Raw genomic sequence first — 18049 nt, forward strand, 5'->3', positions numbered from 1 at the left:
AAGGTATACAATGCTTCTAGAAATTCTATTTATTAAATTTAAACAAATTATGTGTTTATTTATTCATAATTTTAAACTAATTACTTATCATATGATGCTTTTTATTTTTCTAAAATTCATTTTAGTAACTTTATCATTATGCAATTCATTATACGTTTAGAAAGCAGAATATGACTAAAATAGTTATTCTCATAACTATTTCTTCAATTAATCCCTTTGGTAATAGCCCAGCATTATTTTTTCCGTTAGTACTATACCTTTTATATTTAGTATATATATAAGTATGAATGTAGAATATACAGTACAGAACCCGTTATCTGGAAATCAGAAAACCGGGAAACCCAAAAACCGGAAAGAAATTCGATAAACTTTCTCGCCATTTTTAAAAAGAAATTTTTTTTTCTTCATAAGATTTTACGATTTTTCTTTCTTTTTTTAAAGATGTTTACCTTACCATCATTTTGGAAATAATCATTAGTGTATTACTTCATCGTTTTTTCTTATTTTTAAGATTATTTCCAATTTTTTAGTTGGGTTTAACAATAAAAAAAACGGCTTTTTGTAGCGATTCAGAAAACCGGAAAAATCAGTTATCCGGAATAGCAATCGTCCCGACCGTTCCGGATAATCGGTTCCGTACTGTATTTATAAAAGCATTTATCTCTTGGAGAAACTCTTACTTTCATCTTTAGTACATATAAGTATGTATGTTGAATATATTTATAAAAGCACTTATCTCTTGGGGAAATTTAATTGTATCGTGAAAAAACCTGAAAAATGCCCATGTGGGCTGGGTTTTTTCAAACCCTGGTCATTTATTTGATGCTGGTTAGTTTGCTTTTATAAATTCTCAACTTCATAATTGCACTCTGACCATTCTACCTTCAAGGCTTCAAGTGCTGCGCATTTTGCACCAAATCGGTATATTTTTTCGCATTACTGCTCAGAAACGGCATTTTATGCTAAATTTGCACCGAATCTGCGCCAAAAAATTTTTGGGGACCAACTGAACATTACCAAATTTTAATAGCGGAAGAATTTTTTTTTTCTTTTGTTGATTTCATCGTTATTGAAGTGCCATCGTCTTCGTCAATGGCAAGCTAATGGCCTTCTTGCGCTATTCTATTTATAGATTAGTACCATGATCTTTGAATTAACTAGGGGACCATCCACTAAGTACATATTTTCATGTTGATCCTCAGAACAGTCAAGAATCACAAAGCTTCATAACCTCAAACTTTCCATCTCCCTTTTATTCATTTCATTTAATAAAGATAAGAATTAATTGAGTTTCATAACGTAAATTTTTTATCTGAGGGACCATCCACTAATTGCATATTGTTTTTAAACAATTATTTTACTTTATTACTTTTTTTTACTAATATTTTTTTTTTTACTTATTGCATTTTATTGTTGTATTATTACCTTCAAAATTTTCAGTGCTCTTATTTTGTTTTAGGAAATAACTTAATAATATTTAGAGGCAAGATTTTAAATAAGTATGAAGAGAGGGGGTTTCAATATTTTAAATGCAGCAAAAAATCTTATGTTTTTAAGATTTTTCATTCAAAAATACTTCAATTCATCTTTTAATGATTTGATTTAAAACAATTGATGTAAAAAACTTTAATTGTCACAGATTTGTTAAATATTATGAGTGTAGAGACAATATAATAATTTACTTCTGACAAATTTTTTTTAGCTTCAATACTCATTGTATTTGCATTTAAAAATTATTTAATTTTTTTTAATCATTTCATTAATGAAATACTTTATAAGTAACCAATTTTAATAAAAATTTATTAGGGGCAATTGACTAATTTACATTTGTAATATAAATTTATTAAAGTTTTCTTAATTTGCTTAATTCTTTACATATTTTTATAAATTTGGTATGATCAATATTAATCTTGTTAATGTTGTGTTGAATATACTATTACAAATAACATTTATTTAAATTTTAATAAAATTACACTCGATAACCTTAAATAATAGTTAAATTAATTAGAGTTTTGAATTACCTTTTACAGAATTAAATAAAGTAATTATTAATTTAAAAAATAGTATGAGCCACTCAATGTTGAATTTATTAAATTTTTTTTTAATATTTCGGCAATATTAAATAAATTTTTAGGTCTTTTCCACACTGAAACACCATTGATTCACTTGCTGTATGATGAAATGGTGTTCCTAGTTAAAGCATTGTTAGGGCGTTTTTTTAAAGAGTTTTGGTTTTCATGTTTGTCAGGAAAGGACTTAAAATCATTGGATGTAGAAAACGCAGAAATTTGGCAAAATTCAAATTTAATAGATGTTGGACTAGATACCACAAAGGTGATGACATCCTTATCTTCTTCAGAAAAAAAATTATGTATTTAGGTGTCAGATCTTTTTACTTGGCATGCACAAAAAATTTATTAAAAGCATTGCCTCTAAAAAATAGGTTACTGTGCCCTCTTAAAGTGTTGCATCCTGTAATGAGAATGGAAGAAACTTCTATTAAGTCAATAAGATATCTGGCAACAGTAACCCCATCCATTATAAAACCTGGAGAGGCATCTTTGTTACTAGATGAAGGGGGCAAGGTTACATGGGGAACCAGAAGGTTATTCTTCTGACTCAAATGAATATGCACAAATTGATGTGTTTTGGAAAAACTATTTTGTGAAGAAAGATAATTTGGGAAATATCAAATATCCTCTTATAACAAAGCTCTTTTGTGTGTAGCACATGGGAATGCTGATGTTGATAGAGGTTTAAGTGTGAACAAAAAGCTACTTTACTATAAGGCAAGTTTAAATTTGCATAGTGTTAATGGTTTGAGAGAAGTTGTGTTACATATCAACAAAATAGAGGTTTAAATAACTTTAAAGTTAACAAAGATATGATTAAAGTGGCTCGTGCAGCATTTAAAAATTATTCTGCTCGATTAGAGGTTGAGAAAAAAGAAAGCAAAAAGCGAAAAACACTGAAACTGAAGAAAGCAGATTGAAAGCTGCTGAAAATGATTTGCAAAAAAAAAACAAAAACAATTATGGCTTCTCAGGATCTCTTAGCCGCAGCTGAAAAAAATATTAAAGATGGGTAAAATAATAAAGACATGCCGATTATAGAACGCGAACAGATCCTCTTATCTGAGGCTAAGTCGAGGATGGCAAAATATTTAACAGCATTGGAAGGTACCAAAAAGAAACTTAATTTGTTAATGCAGGGACCTTCAAAAAATGTAAAAAATAAGATATGTTATTAATGAACAAAATTAAAAGTTCTTGTTATTAAATTCTTGTTTTAATTCTATTTATTAAATATGCTCCAAATCTTTGTTTTGCTGCTTCAAAATTGCTTTTTTGTTGCTCCAAAACCATGTTTTGCCACTTGCACCTCTGTACCTGTTGTGCTTGTTTCTGGACTTGTCAATTACTAACTCTATTGATAATCACCATTTCAGGGTTTGAAAAATAAAAAGGGATTCTTTAAAAAAAAAAAAAAAACCCGACCTGGGTGGGTGTTATTGGGCTTTTCTGGAATCAGAAAAATATGCTATTTTCTGTTTTATTTATTTATTATTAAGCATTCATAAGTTACAGCTTCTTTTTTTAGTTATAGTAAGCCTTTTTTAGGCCAGCTAACTGTTTATTTAACAATTTTCTTATTAGATTTAGGAATTAGTCTTTAAACTATTAGTTAGCTTTGATTTGAAAATTCCAGAATCAATATATTTAAGATAAATATGGAATCTCTTAAATCTATTTCTCTTTTATCTTATTCTTTATTATAATCTATTTTGATTATGTTTATAAAAAATCCAGTTGAGTCTGGGTTTAATAATTTTTTATTTATTTATTTATTTTTCCTTAAGAAAACCCACCCAGGTTTTTTTGTGTTTGTGGGTGGGTCAAAAACTTCGATTATATTTACAGATTATATCATAGAGATGCTTAATTCTACATTACATCTCTATATTGACCATGCAACCTTCTGCAGCATTACTCTCTAAATGCTTGGTTTACTGCACACGATGCACCTTAACTAAAATTAAATAAAATGCTCTTACACCTAGAAAATTAGAAAGGATTTTGAATTTACAATGTTCTTAGATAATAAAAATTGAAAAATTAAAATAATCTGTGAAAAGATTTTTAAAAAAATCCACTTTGAGCATTTTTGCTCACGAAGTACGATATTTCAAAAATGTTAACATCATTTTATACTTATAAATAGAAAAAAAAATATATTTGTATTAAATATTCATAATAACCTTTTATAATAAATTTTATAATTATTAGAAGTTTATTAATTGTTAATTATAGTTGGTGAAGCACTATTTAAAAAACAAAAATAATAAAAACTTAAATCTTTAAAAGTAGCAGCTTCCATTCGTGTGTGTACACGAAGTAGAAAAGCAATTGAACCAGGATTAAAAACAAAACTTAAAGCTCATTCTGTCAACGATTATTTTGATTTTAAGGAATTTCCTTTCGTTCATATAAAAGGCGATGAAGTCTCGGATGCTCCTGCGCTTGGAGTTTACTGCAAAGATGCTCCTGCTTTTGTTCAGTATGTGAAAAATAAACGAGGTGTACTGACTGTTCACTTAAAAATGGGTATTGATGGAGGAGGTGAATTTTTAAAAATATGTCTTTCTGCACAATCAAATGAGTAGAACTTCGAGTGCAGCGGTAAGCGTGCTAAGTATGATGAGGGGATAGCTGCAAGGAAATTTAAGGATTCTGGAGTTAAACGACTATTCATTCTACAGTGTTTTCACTACAGCGCCGCGAGAATCTCGCATATTTTTTTCTTTTCTCGCATTAAAAAATTATTACTGTGAGAAATTCGCGCATTCTATAAATCAATTTCAAAATTCGCGAATTTCTCGCATTTTGGAAGAAGCTTCGAATTACGCTATTTAGAATAAAATTCGTTTCACTTTTCTTCCTGGATCTCTCACTATTTTCAACATTTGCTCCGTTATCTAGCTTCCCTATTTACCAGTATTGTTCAGAACCTTTTCGAACAACAGAACACAACCGAACCACGGAACCCCTTTCAGAACACATTTCTCTGCAACCACGCGTTAACCGTAGGTAAGGTTATTTCATGTAAGACGTTCAAATTTTTTATGCACTAATGTAAGATGGACAAATACCTAGTAAAGGCAAAATCTTCCATGATGATGCAGCAAGAATATTCAATGCTTTAAAAAATAGAAGACGTTAAAAATGTATTATAATAAAAGAAATGATTTTTTTTCCAAGTCTATTTGAGTTTTTTAAGTTTTTGGAAATCTCACTTAACTTTCTGAAATCTCACCCTGTTTTTGAGAAAGGGTGAGAAATTCTCACCCATTTTTTTTCTATGATGAAAACACTGATGCGTGACATTACAATTAATCTGCTCCTAAACAAAGTTGAATTTTAAGTAAAGTTTATGTTCGAAAATAAGACTCCGTAGCTGCAAAAGATTATATTTCTATTGCATATGAATTACAAAAAATAAAAAATTTAAATTTTTTAAAGGAAATAATCAATTTTGGCGTATATTATATCATTAACTAATTTTCTCTTAATTAAAGTATATTGAATGTTATCCAGCTCGCTATCACTAATCAACAGCTTGAGCAATTTCATATTAAGAAATTTAAAACAAAAATATTATATGCAAGCGTTTAGCAACTAAAACTTGGAGTTCACTTCAAAAAGGCCTTATTTTGATTTTTTGTTCATTTATTTATTCTTTTACTTTTTTGAGGGCTATATTAAAGTTTAAATTTTTAAGCCTGGTTCATAGGGTCATGCCGGTCGAAGACTCCCCGTGTAGTAAATGGTGACTGGAGCACGTTAAATCTGTCGAGTCACAAAGTCCTCCATGTTCCCATAACAAATCAAAACCTCTGGGGGTACTGAATTGGAGATTGATCGTTCTCTGGTTCAGGTCAAAATTACGATCTGTGAATGCATTTTATGGTTCCGTCCTATGAACGTATTGTGTGTGGTTGAATTTTTGGCCGTGGATGGCNACTGTTTTCATGCATATGTTGAAAGAGCGTGAAAATGAATCGCTGACATGGACTGAAGCTTGTCACGTTCAGCGTGAAATCAGATGAGAATGTTTTGGGTTTAAAGGAAATGCATGCAAAACACTTTTGGATAAAGTAGACCTTCTGCGCCAGTTTAAAAATCTAGCATTACTGAAGTATGTTAAAGTATTTGACGACTTCAAAAAAGTGGTTTCTGCATGCTTCGGAAATAATCTTGACCAAAATTACAAAGCATGTATAGAAGCTTTCAAAAAGAGTTACATGGACTTAGGTGTCAGCGTTACACCAAAGGTTCATGCAGTTTTTTTTCACATTGAACAGTTCTGTGACAAAAACGGTGAAGGATTAGCATTTTTTGGGGAGCAGGCAATGGAGTGCGTAGATTTTAATTTCTTAAAGTCTTCCTGGGAAATGAATAAGGTTGCTGCAAATTCCCCGGATTATCCTAAACACCTTTTGAGCGTTGTTCGTAGATATAATGCTTCACATGTTTAAATTGATGTAATTATAATTAAATTATATTATATTTTCATATTTTATCAGCAATAAAATGTTGAAATAATAAAAGTTTAATAGAATTACAACTGAAAAATTATTATTATATCATTTTTTCCTTTCTATTGATATAAAACAACGCCAGATTTTCCAAAATATCATACTTCGTGCGCAAAAATGTTCAAAGTGGATTTTTTTAAAAATCTCTGCACAGATTATTTTGATTTTGTAAATTCAGAATCTCTTCTAATTTTTTAGGTGTAAGAGTACAGTGATACCTCGAGATACGAGTTTAATTCGTTCCGTAACCTTGCTCGTATGTCAATTAGCTCGTATCTTAAAGCAATTTTCCCCATTGAAATTAATTGAAATGCCATTAATCCGTTCCAGCCCCAAAAATGCTACCCCCCAATTGTTTTTGTTACGTGTTTTTGAATAAGAAAAATGTATTTATAAATGACAAATATTGTATAAAAACATAATAAAAGAGAATGTAAAGCAAAAAAAAACTGGTTTTACAAAGTGTAAATACATATTTTGTATTTGGTCACTTACACACAACTTAAATGCTACTGCATGCTTAATTTTAGTCACTGCTTTTCTCTTCACTGGTCTTTGCTTTTTTAGCCGGATTAAAAGAAGCTGTCCAAGGAGGTTTGTTTCGTCCTCTTTATCAGAATGCTGCAGAAATGAGTTAGGCAAGTGTCATTAAATAGCTCCGATGCACGACCAGTTGCAACTTTGTCGGGGTGTTTCTTTTCCATGAACTGTGAAATTCTCTCCTACATTCCCAAGAACTCTTTTATATCACTTGTAGAGGTAACCTCCTCCACCTCTGGCTCTTCCTGGAAACCAATTTCATGCAGAACTCCCGAATGCAGCTGCGACTGTAACTCTTGTAATTCCTCGGTCGTCAGTTCCTGAGAGTGCTCCTCGACGAGCTCGTTCACGTCTCTCTCACCCATCACCAGGTTCATAGATTTTCCCAGAGACACAATCTCCTCCTCCACTGGCACTTCGGGTTCGAATCCTTCGAAGCTACAGACTGAGGCCACAGCACAATTTTCGGCTACACACTCTCTCAGGACACAGTTTCTTCCATGCAGAGGTCAAGGTCCACGTTGTAACACTCAGCCAGGCCTGATCAATAATTCTGAGGCATATTATGATGTTAAAGTGGTCCTTCCACTTTAACATCCTCTCGAAGGGTGAGGTTTGTGTTCTCTGTCACCTCAAAGTAGCGCCGAAACAGGTGCTTAGTGAACAGCTTTTTAAAATTAGAAATCACCTGCTGATCCATGGGCTGCAGGATAGGAGTAGTGTTAGATAGAGAACCTTTATAAACTTGAACTCTTCGAGGATGTCATGTTCGTGGTTCGGTGGTTGAGCAGGAGCATTGTCGAGGACGAGAAGGGCTTGCATGGTCGCTCCTCGTATCTCAAATGTCGCTCGTATCTCAAAACAAAACTTCGCTCGTTCGATAGCTCGTATCTCAAATAACTCGTATGTCAGGGCACTCGTATCTCGAGGTACCACTGTATTTCATTTAACTTTGGTTAAGACACACCGTGTGCAGTTTCTCATCCTAATACAGTGGATGAAAATTAAATGACATTACGTATTTGAAGGGCAGTCCGAATGGATTAAATACATGCTCAGTTTCATGCTACTCTAGTGACACAGTTATCTGTTACTATTGCAAGTAACCTGTTACTACTACTACTACAAGGTGGAGATAAACTTGTATATAGACTCTCCACATCTTATTTGCCACTTTGTGACTTCTTTGGATGATTCAGATTATTTAATAATTGTACATTAACTTACTGCTTTGCAATTTACCAAACTTAGCATCACTCTGAGCACTTGTTTGTTAATGAACTTGCATCATATCATTCACTCGTAACATTGTATATTTATACTTATTTTGGGAGAGGACAATGGTTTTTAAAAATGAGGAAAAACATACATATCGGACAAAAAAGCATTTATGTGTTCTGTCTCTTTTTGTTGTCTACTTAATATTCAAAAAAGTAATTTTTCTTATAGATTGAGTTGTGTTATAATAATTATTCAATGTGGTCACTAATATCTTGTATCAAAGTTTCTTGTTGATCACCTAAATTAAATGTACAGTACAACAGGATTATAACTTTAGTTATATTAGTTATGAAATTAAGCTGGTTCTGATTTTTAATGTTAAGTGTGTTCTGTAATCATTCTCCTTAGTTTTTTTTGTGAATAAGCAGTTTAAGGATTAGACGTAAATACTTTCTTGAAGTAACACTGTTTATTTCCGAATTCATATAAAATAACTTCTTTTTCACTTTCATCTCCTTTGATATAATTTACCTGAAATATGATTTGACAGATTTAAACAACTTTTTTTCTATTACTTAAATATTTGTAAACCCTCATATGAATATTTTTTTATACTTAAGTTCCATACAAGATCTCTAAAAGTATAAATTGAAGAAAATTAACTGTAAAATATAAGTCTTTAAATATGAACATCACAGAAGAACCCTGTATATTTATTACCCTGTATTAAATAACTGAAATAAATTTTTTCATTAATTTTTTTCTTTATTGATTTTAATGTAACATTGTTTTTGTTTTGTAGGTTGCCTCTTTGAGTGATCCACCTGAAGATTTTGGGGGTTGTAGCAGGTAAAAATTAATTTTTGTGCTTCATAGTTTTCTTAAATCAGTGCTACCAATTCTACTGGATTTTGTCTGTTTTACTGGATTTTATGTCGATTTTAAAAAATTCTGTAACATTGAGAAATTTAAGAATTCCACTTGAGAATTTATGTTTGTAATATTACTAAATAACGAAGTAAGAGTGAAATATAAAGTAACTTTTTTAAAAAATGTAACTCTAAAATTTTAATTTTTTTTATTGAAAACTTTCTTTTAAACTTGGTTCAAAATATTTAGTTTTTGTTATCATTAAATTTAATATGCATTTTTATGATCATATTACAACTATTTGAGTTATTCAAAATTATATTTATTGAAATTTGGGAATTTGAGAAAATAATTAACATAAAAATAAAGTTTTTTAGTTTTAAATCTCGAAGACTATAATAGAGAATATATCAGTCAGTTTAAGTTTGTACTAATCATTTTATCGGATGTATATATATATATATTTTTATTTCCTTCTATTGGTTATAAAAAATCCTCATGTTAGGAATGTTTTACATAAATTATATATCATTTTATTAAATTCACTGAACTATTTTTTTGAATTTGCAGCTGTGGAACTTTTTTTTCTTCTATTTTTCCATATATTCTCTCTTATTTTCCATATATTCTATTTATGTCTAAATTTAAATTCTACAATATTTTCTAGAAGATTTTATTTTTACATTTAATGCTGTGATAGCAAAACTATATTTCATTTTTGGATTTATGAATTTAATTCAGAATAATTTTATCCATCAATATATATGAATTTATAAATTATGCCTAATAAACATACGATAATGTGTTTAAATTCTGGCAAAATATTGAAATATTATTGCCTACAACTGCTTTTTCAATTTGCATTTCTCTACCACTTGGCGAAAATCATTCTTGAATAGAGTAACTTAGTTTTCATATGAAGTATATCAGCTAGTATTGAAGTTAATTTTGAAAACTTTAATTCTGAACTGGCAGTTTTATTGGGGAATATTAATTTTCTCTCATATAAATGTGAAAAGGTTGCCAATAGTGTTACTTCGTTTGGGACATACTTTGTTATTAAAGATTCACCATTCTCTGAATTAGAGAATTGTAACATACAAGAAATAAGGTAAAAATAGGATTAGAGAGAGTCTTGCTCATTTTATTATTTCAGACACATAAAACATCATTATACATAATCTGGTAAACACAAAAAGGAATTACACAGAAGTTAGATAATCAGACATAGATTGTTAATCAATAAAATCAAATCATAACATAGATACTGACAATAATGTAAACAGAACTTGAGCAATGATGAAAATATTAGTAAAATAACATCAGTCATAAGAATAAAAGCAGTCTGAGTCATTGGAATATTTATATTTACAATACAGGTGTGGTTACAACTGATTGCTATCTGATCTGATATTTTGCCAATAATTTTTTTCTTTAAACAAAATTGCAGATGATTTACGAATAAAGTATAATGAATAAAAATAGGTTAGTTTGACATTGCTAGAACAGGTTTGCCGAATATGCAATGTAAATAAACAACATTTTAAAAAATACAACCTAGTATTAAAAGTCTGTCTCACTGTACCAGTTGTTATGACATTTGCTAAAATTTGTAAGAGGTGGGTAAAGTAACCCCAATTTTCCTATGGATCTTGGGTTAACACTGCACAACAAAACAAAAAAATAAAACTAAGGTTAAAAAAATCTTCATTTATATCCCTCCAATGATATCCCATAGCTGCCAACTGTTCAGAATTTTTCGGATTTGTTACTAATTTTTAAATCAAATCTGAAAATCTGATATTTTTATAAAAAAATCCGAATTTTCCTAAAATTGCAGTATTTTTGCTTTGAAATTAAACCCTAGTTCTGATCGCCACAAGCTTCTTGTGATTATTGTGCAGAAGTAATTTTTAGTAGCTTTTTATTGGAAAATACTATTTCATAGCTGTTGCTGATCATTTCACGAAATTGAATCTTAAACAACTATTATTATTTTTTAAAAAATGCATTGCAGTATTTAAACACTTGCATCAGAAATATTTGCTTATGATGTAGATTATTATTTACCTGTCTTTTATAATTTGGAGAAGAATAATTATATATTAAAAGGTAATGGCTGTTTTTAAACTATTATACCGGTAATCCTAATTATAAAATATTAATATTATAAATTTCCCTCAAAGGATAGTGTTTATAGTTTTGTTGTACTAATTTACTTAAGGTATTTAAATATTTGTCAATTAATGTTAATATTTAATAGTTAAATTTTTGTCTTACTATCGTAATTGGTGCATAATTTTGTTGCATATAGTGTTCCTAATTTTTGGTTCCTAAGGTTGGCAGCTATGATATCCACATTTATATGCAACACTATGAGAAATAATAGGAAAAACGTATCAGCTATCTATTGGATTTACATATCAAAGTTGCTTAGGTACTCAAATCTTGTTCTTATTCACTTAGAAATTAATAAATTTAACACTAATAAGCAGTCACTTTCCTCACTCTTGGCAATAATACAATTTAAAGTTACATCCCAGATAACAAAATAAGGTTTATTTTAATTCAGCAAAAACCTTTTGTGAACCTGAAAAGGTTTGTTATGCGATTTACGTGTAAAAATTCTAACCTTAAGACGAGATCTATGACAATTTGCTCTATTCTATGCGCATTACCCTAATCCAAAAACTTGTAAAACAACATTCTATATAAAAACCTTGAATCAAGATTGACTTAGGATTTTCAAACGTGAAAATATCCTTTAATAAAGCTAATCTCAAGGTGAAAATAATCTTAAATCTAGTTAATTATGAGGTTTCTTTTCGCAAAGTCTTGTATGCTCAGCTAAAATCCACCTTGTCTTGAAATTTTAATGGACAATGCAATTTGATCATATGGCTGGTGTGACATCAGATAAAACGTCATTATGGACCTAAGTGATAATACTTTTTAAAAGAGCTTTGAAAAAAAATTTTTAATCCTTTTAGGATGAAAGGTTTGAGAATTTAGTATTTTTACTTTATTGAAAAAAGGTTTTTAGTATAAACATTTTCGTGACAATAAAAAGAAAATTCCGAGACAAGGTTGCCGTAAGATTACATGCTTTGTGGGATAGCACTTAGAGCTAACGGTGGTTCATCTATAATATCTAATTCTAGAAATTTTATCAAGAAGTGATCAAAGTAATTCTAAAAATTCTATCAAAAGTCATCAAACAATTCTAAATCAACACTCTAATCTAGTGTATTTAATGTATTTTATAAAAGAAAAGAAAGAGTTTACATTTCAGTTTATAGCTCAACTGCTACATGCTGCAGCAACAGCTTTTGTTTTTATCTTCAGCTTTGCCAAATTGATAGCAAATTGTTCTGTTATGTTTATGATTACATATATCGCAAAATGTCCTCTTCTTACAGTCTCTAATTCTATGATTTTTTTGAAGGCACAAAAAGCAACGATCTTGTTTTCTTAACAAATCCTTTTTCTCATCAATATTTACATTGTTGCAGTGTTCCGAACTATGAGTTTCTTTACAAAAGATACAATTACTTACTGTGACAGGAGCTAAATATTCTACTGTTTTGTTTACATTTGAATTGAAAGGGCGATTTTGATTTCGAGGTGACTCACGTGAATTGCCAAATTGCTGTTTTGCTACAGTATTATGATTAATAAACAGGGTGCGTACCGTTTGTAAAAAGTACTTAGAGGCGCTTTTTTGGGGATTTCATTTTTAAAAGCTTTTAAAGGTGCTTTTTTCAGCTGGCGTTTTTAAAAAGTGCTTTTTTCCGAATAATATTTTTTTCGCTTCAGTGATATCTGGTGGATCGCATGCATTTCACGAAAAATGGGGAGTTTGCTTCCACGTTATGACTTGTGCATGCGCGCATATTTGAAACCGAAACCCGAGTGCTCCAATTCGGATAAAGAATGTCAGATCCTTATGAAATCTTTTTCTTTTTAATTTATTTTAATTTTATTCTTGTTTATTTTATTTTACTTCTAACACTTTTTTGACGTAGGGGGTAAGAGTACTTTTGTTCTGAGTTCAGTGTCAAGTTGAATTCACTCGGTGATGTGGGAAAGTACTGATTGTTTCGATTTTTTTTAACGCTAAAACTGTTTATAAAAAGTTTTTGTTTTCAATAATATCATTGATTGAATATGAATTTTTTGAGTGCTTGAAAATTTTTGTAAAGTGCTTGAAAAGTTTTTAAAAAGTGCTTATTTTTGATTCAAAGATTTGGCTACACAGCCTTATAAAGTTTTTCTTTCTATCCACCCTTGAGTTTTGGAATGAAACAGATTCCCTACATTCTATTTCCATTTTTAGAAAATTTATCAGTTCCATTACATCGAAATCACTTTGATTTGTATTATCTAATTTTCTACGGTTAAATCTGAAAGCTAATTCTTCTGGATTTAATTTAATCAAAATGGGGTACAATAAATGTCCATACATTCTGGAAGTTACTGAGTCTAAACTTCGAATTTGTACTTCACAAGTGTCATATAATTTTCTTAATCCTAAAACATTATTAGCATCTTTAACAGGATAGAGATTTAGCAATTTGTTCATATGAGCATTTATAACTAATTCATCTCTACCGAATCTTTCTTTTAATAGTTTAACAGCTTCTCCATAATTTTCCTCAGAAAGCGAAAACTATCAGAAATTCTATCAAAAGTCATCAAACAATTCTAAATCAACACTCTAATCTAGTATATTTAAAGTATTTAGTAAAGGAAAAGAAAGAGCTTACATTTCTATTTAAAGCTCAACAGCTACATGAAATTCTAAACATCGACTGACAATTAAAATTCAGTTCTTTTTTGTTTTTAGCAGGGCGCATGCACATTGTTACTTCTACTTTCAACCAGAGTGAGAAAGAGAAAAAATGTTACTTGACGGGAACACTTAGTGTCCATTTAAGTACTTGTTTTTGCCACCCTAACTTTTTTTTTTATTTGGCAAAGTAACTGTAATGTCAGTAAATTGATGCCAGTTTACGTAGCTAGTCCATTACTTGATACATCAAACATAAATTTGTTTTTAGAAGTGTTCAGTGCTGTTGCTAGTTTAAATTTCAAGAAGTTTTGACTGAAATTTTTTTCAATGCTAAAGGATTGCTAAATTTTTGGAATAGATTTTTTTTTTTATAATGTTTATCATATACTCAGGAATAAATTTACCTATTTTTTTGCCAAACTAAAACATTTATTTATTAATATATTGCCAGTGGTCTGGTCTTAAGATTTTATGAAAAAAACTTAGAAGATAACATTTTCAAGGTTCGAATTTCTCCTGATTTTAATTTTTATTTATTTATTTATAAATCCCTTTAAAAAATTAGCTTTCGAATATTTGCTAAAAAGGGTTGAATTTTGTATCGCTGAAGATTTAAATTGGAAATTGGAATTGTTGTTAATATTAGATTACATAAATAAATTATCCCAAGAAACTGAAGTGGTGAGATATACCTTTTATTATGGTATAAATCCTAATTATGATTTTTTTTTTTTTTTGGAACGTGATTAAAAATATATTCGGAGTGCTTAAAAAGTACTTAAAAGGTGCTTATTTTTTGTAGAAAAATCTGGCTATGCATCGTGACTTACTCTCCAGACAGTTTCAAAATATTAGTTGCAGTTGAATAATTAATAAAATAAGATTAACAGGTTTTGCCAAAGTGGGCCCAGTCTGAAAAAACCGGTTGGCCCACTTGAAAAATCTGGCTTTTTTCCGAGTTAGATTATTTCAGAATTTATTATGCTAGATCAAATGGTTTTAATTCAAGAGCAAAATATTTACAAGTTATTGTCCTTTTAACAAGACTTACAAATAATTGAAGATAAATGAGCTTGATACATAGATTGAAATGCACTCAGCTTGTTTTTTGAGAGCATACTAATGTGCCTTTAATTATAATTAAAAAGTAAAGTATCTGTTCACAGGGCTGAAGAAAATTTTCAGAAGGCAATTTTCTGTAATTTGAAATTTCACCCAAATTGATATAGCTTTTTTTTAATTTTTTTTTTAACATTTTTATAATATATTTTTAGAAAGAAAAGTTTTTATATTGTAAAAAAATTTTTTTATAATAATTAATTCTTCTACAAAGTAAAAAGAAAAATTCTTTGATTTCATACAGTTCTTGAATGAACAAGCATATTTGTTGAAAATAATAAAAATTGAAATATATTGAACAGTAATAATTTATAAATCTTAGTTTCGGGTTCCCAGTCATAAACTTAAAAAATTCAAACTAATAAATAAAGTAATTNTGCTAATAAACTCGTGCAAAACATGAAAGTAAAAAAAAAAATTCATTGATTTCATACAGTTCTTGAATGAACTAGCATATTTGTTGAAAATAATAAAAATTGAAATATATTGAACAGTAATAATTTATAAATCTTAGTTTCGGGTTCCCAGTCATAAACTTAAAAAATTCAAACTAATAAATAAACAAATTGATTGACGAAGTTATTTCTGTTACGTTTAATATACCATAAAATGTTCTTTTCTTTTTTTCTTTATTTTTATTTATTTATTTAATGTTTTTTTTTTCTTTTTTTTTTGTTCTAGAAAGTTAGTTGATGTGAAATAAAATAAGGAATTTAAAAATATTTTAAAATAATCTTTAAAAATGTATATTTTAATATTTAAATGATGACTTAATAAGACATTTTTTTTATGTCTTATATTTCAAATAGTACATTTTTAATTTAGCAACAAGCTTTAACAATAGTCAAAAAGTCTAATTTGATTTGGGAGGAAAAAGAGAAACATTTTTGAAATAGATAAAAATAAATGCATATTTATCATCCATAAATGACAACCTTTCTTATGCAACAACTTTACATGCTTTTATATAAGATGTTGATGAAATCCTAGTAAAATGATATTTTTCACCATATTTTTAAAGGTTTGAAGCTAAGTGTGACCTTATTTAAAATAATACAAGTCTCTACTTTAAAGAAACACATAAAAAATAAATATTTTGGGATTCGGGAAAAAAAATAATAAACTGGTGTGAATTGTGTTAAAAAATGTGAAATGTATTTTAATTTCTTCACGAAATTAAAACTAATTTTTTATATCAATTCAGCTTAAAATTACTTTCATTTTCTCCTTTTGTTACAAACACAGATATAGCAAGAGATTGGAGTTGTGCTTAATTTTGTCTACATAAATCTGTTTATGCACTATTTTTTCTGTTTTTCGCCATAGGCGATCGCAACGCTCGAATACACCATCTGGGGAGAAGACCTGTTCCCTTCCCTCTACTCCTCTTTTCAGTTGTATAGAAATGAGCTACGATATTTTTCCTTTTCTTAATATTTTTCGTAACTATGTTTAATGTAGTTTTCTGTTCCATGTAGTTTCCCTACTTAAAAGATTTTAATCTATATGATAATCAAGACAGAAATTAACGTACTTCCTTCTTCTATGACTCTCCACACGCTAATGGTGAAAGCACGCGAAGTGTTGCCAATGGTAGAGAGTTCTGCTTTACGCCACCTGTAGCCCATTTCGATCGCCAATATATTTTCAAATATGGGCCTTTTTGAGAAAAAAAAAAAGAACGGAATTTTAAAGACCGTGAAATTTGGCAATATTAGAAAAAAATACCAAAAAAATGAACCGTTTACGGTTTAGCATGCTTGTACACTGAACTGAATTCGTTTAAAAAATTTATTAATTAATAAAATTATTTGGTTTATTTATTTCTCATGCACTCACACATATAATTCGTAGCATTTTGAGAGAGATTCATGTTTCAATTTCCTTTGCCGACGATTTTTAACTATTTTAATTTAAAACTATTTATCTTATTTATAGAAAAAGAAATTTATCTTAAGCAAGGTTTTTACTTATTTTGTTTTATTAGGCACTTAATAGGACAGCACAAATACATGTAGAAGACAACAATACAACTATTAAAATCTTAGCTAAAATACCTAATTTTATCCTTAACACATTCTCTCCATGCTTTTGCCCTTTAACAAAAGGATCAGCTTTGCCGGACTTTAAACCAGACCAGAAAAAACTGGTCGTTTTCTTTCTTTTTTTTTTAAATCATAGGCTAAAATTAAAAAAACTGACTTATTAAAAAAACTGACTTTTATTAGAACTAATATTTTTCAAAAAAATTAATAATATAAAAAGGATATAAAATTGTGAATTAATTACTGGTGATAGTATCTTAAGGGCAATTTGGAGCAGTAACTTAGCCCTTTCGAAGCAACAGCTTTGACTTTGGAAGCATTAATAACAATAATTTTAAACTACACTGGCTATCATAAATAAAATGAAAAATGGCAAAAATGACTATAGTTCAAAATATCACGCATAGAATTTAATCAAAATGGTATATAACATATAATAATATAAAATAGCATAATATACTTGGTGCGTAGCGTTTTTAAAAAGAGCTTAATTTTCCCTTTTCGAAAATGGAGTTTTTTCTTTATCATGTCGATTTTCGCCACGTTTATGCAAAAGCGTGCTTTTCTCATAGTTCTATTCAACGTTTTCACAATTCATTCAACCACAATCCATTTTAGCCTTTCCATAGCGTATGAAAGCGCCAATCATTTTATTTGTTTGATGAAATACTTGCGAGTCCGCACGTGCGTCTACTGAGCTGAGTTCTTCGGTGAGATTCCAGCCTTCTCCAGTACAACTCTGCTGGCTTCATTTGCCACCCTCTGAAATCGAACCGAAAAATCTCTCGATTTATTTATAGAGACAATCAAGAAAGGAGTTGTTTGTCAGAAACTAGTTTTGTGATCACGTAAAGTCTTTGAAAATTA

The 18049-nt window shown here is 29.3% G+C and overlaps 1 protein-coding gene across 4 annotated transcripts in view; it reads left to right on the top strand.

The window, feature by feature from the left end:
• LOC107451508 (uncharacterized) overlaps nt 1-18049 on the top strand; it is a 161314-nt gene that overhangs the window by 98891 nt on the left and 44374 nt on the right. For all 4 annotated transcript variants that reach the window (XM_016067629.3, XM_016067632.4, XM_016067633.4 and 1 more), the window contains one exon: nt 9159-9205. In XM_016067629.3, the coding sequence (XP_015923115.2) occupies nt 9159-9205 (47 nt within the window). The remainder of the gene's footprint in view (nt 1-9158; nt 9206-18049) is intronic.

Source organism: Parasteatoda tepidariorum, chromosome X1 (genome assembly GCF_043381705.1).
Source record: "Parasteatoda tepidariorum isolate YZ-2023 chromosome X1, CAS_Ptep_4.0, whole genome shotgun sequence".
NCBI classification, from domain to species: Eukaryota; Metazoa; Arthropoda; class Arachnida; order Araneae; family Theridiidae; genus Parasteatoda; species Parasteatoda tepidariorum.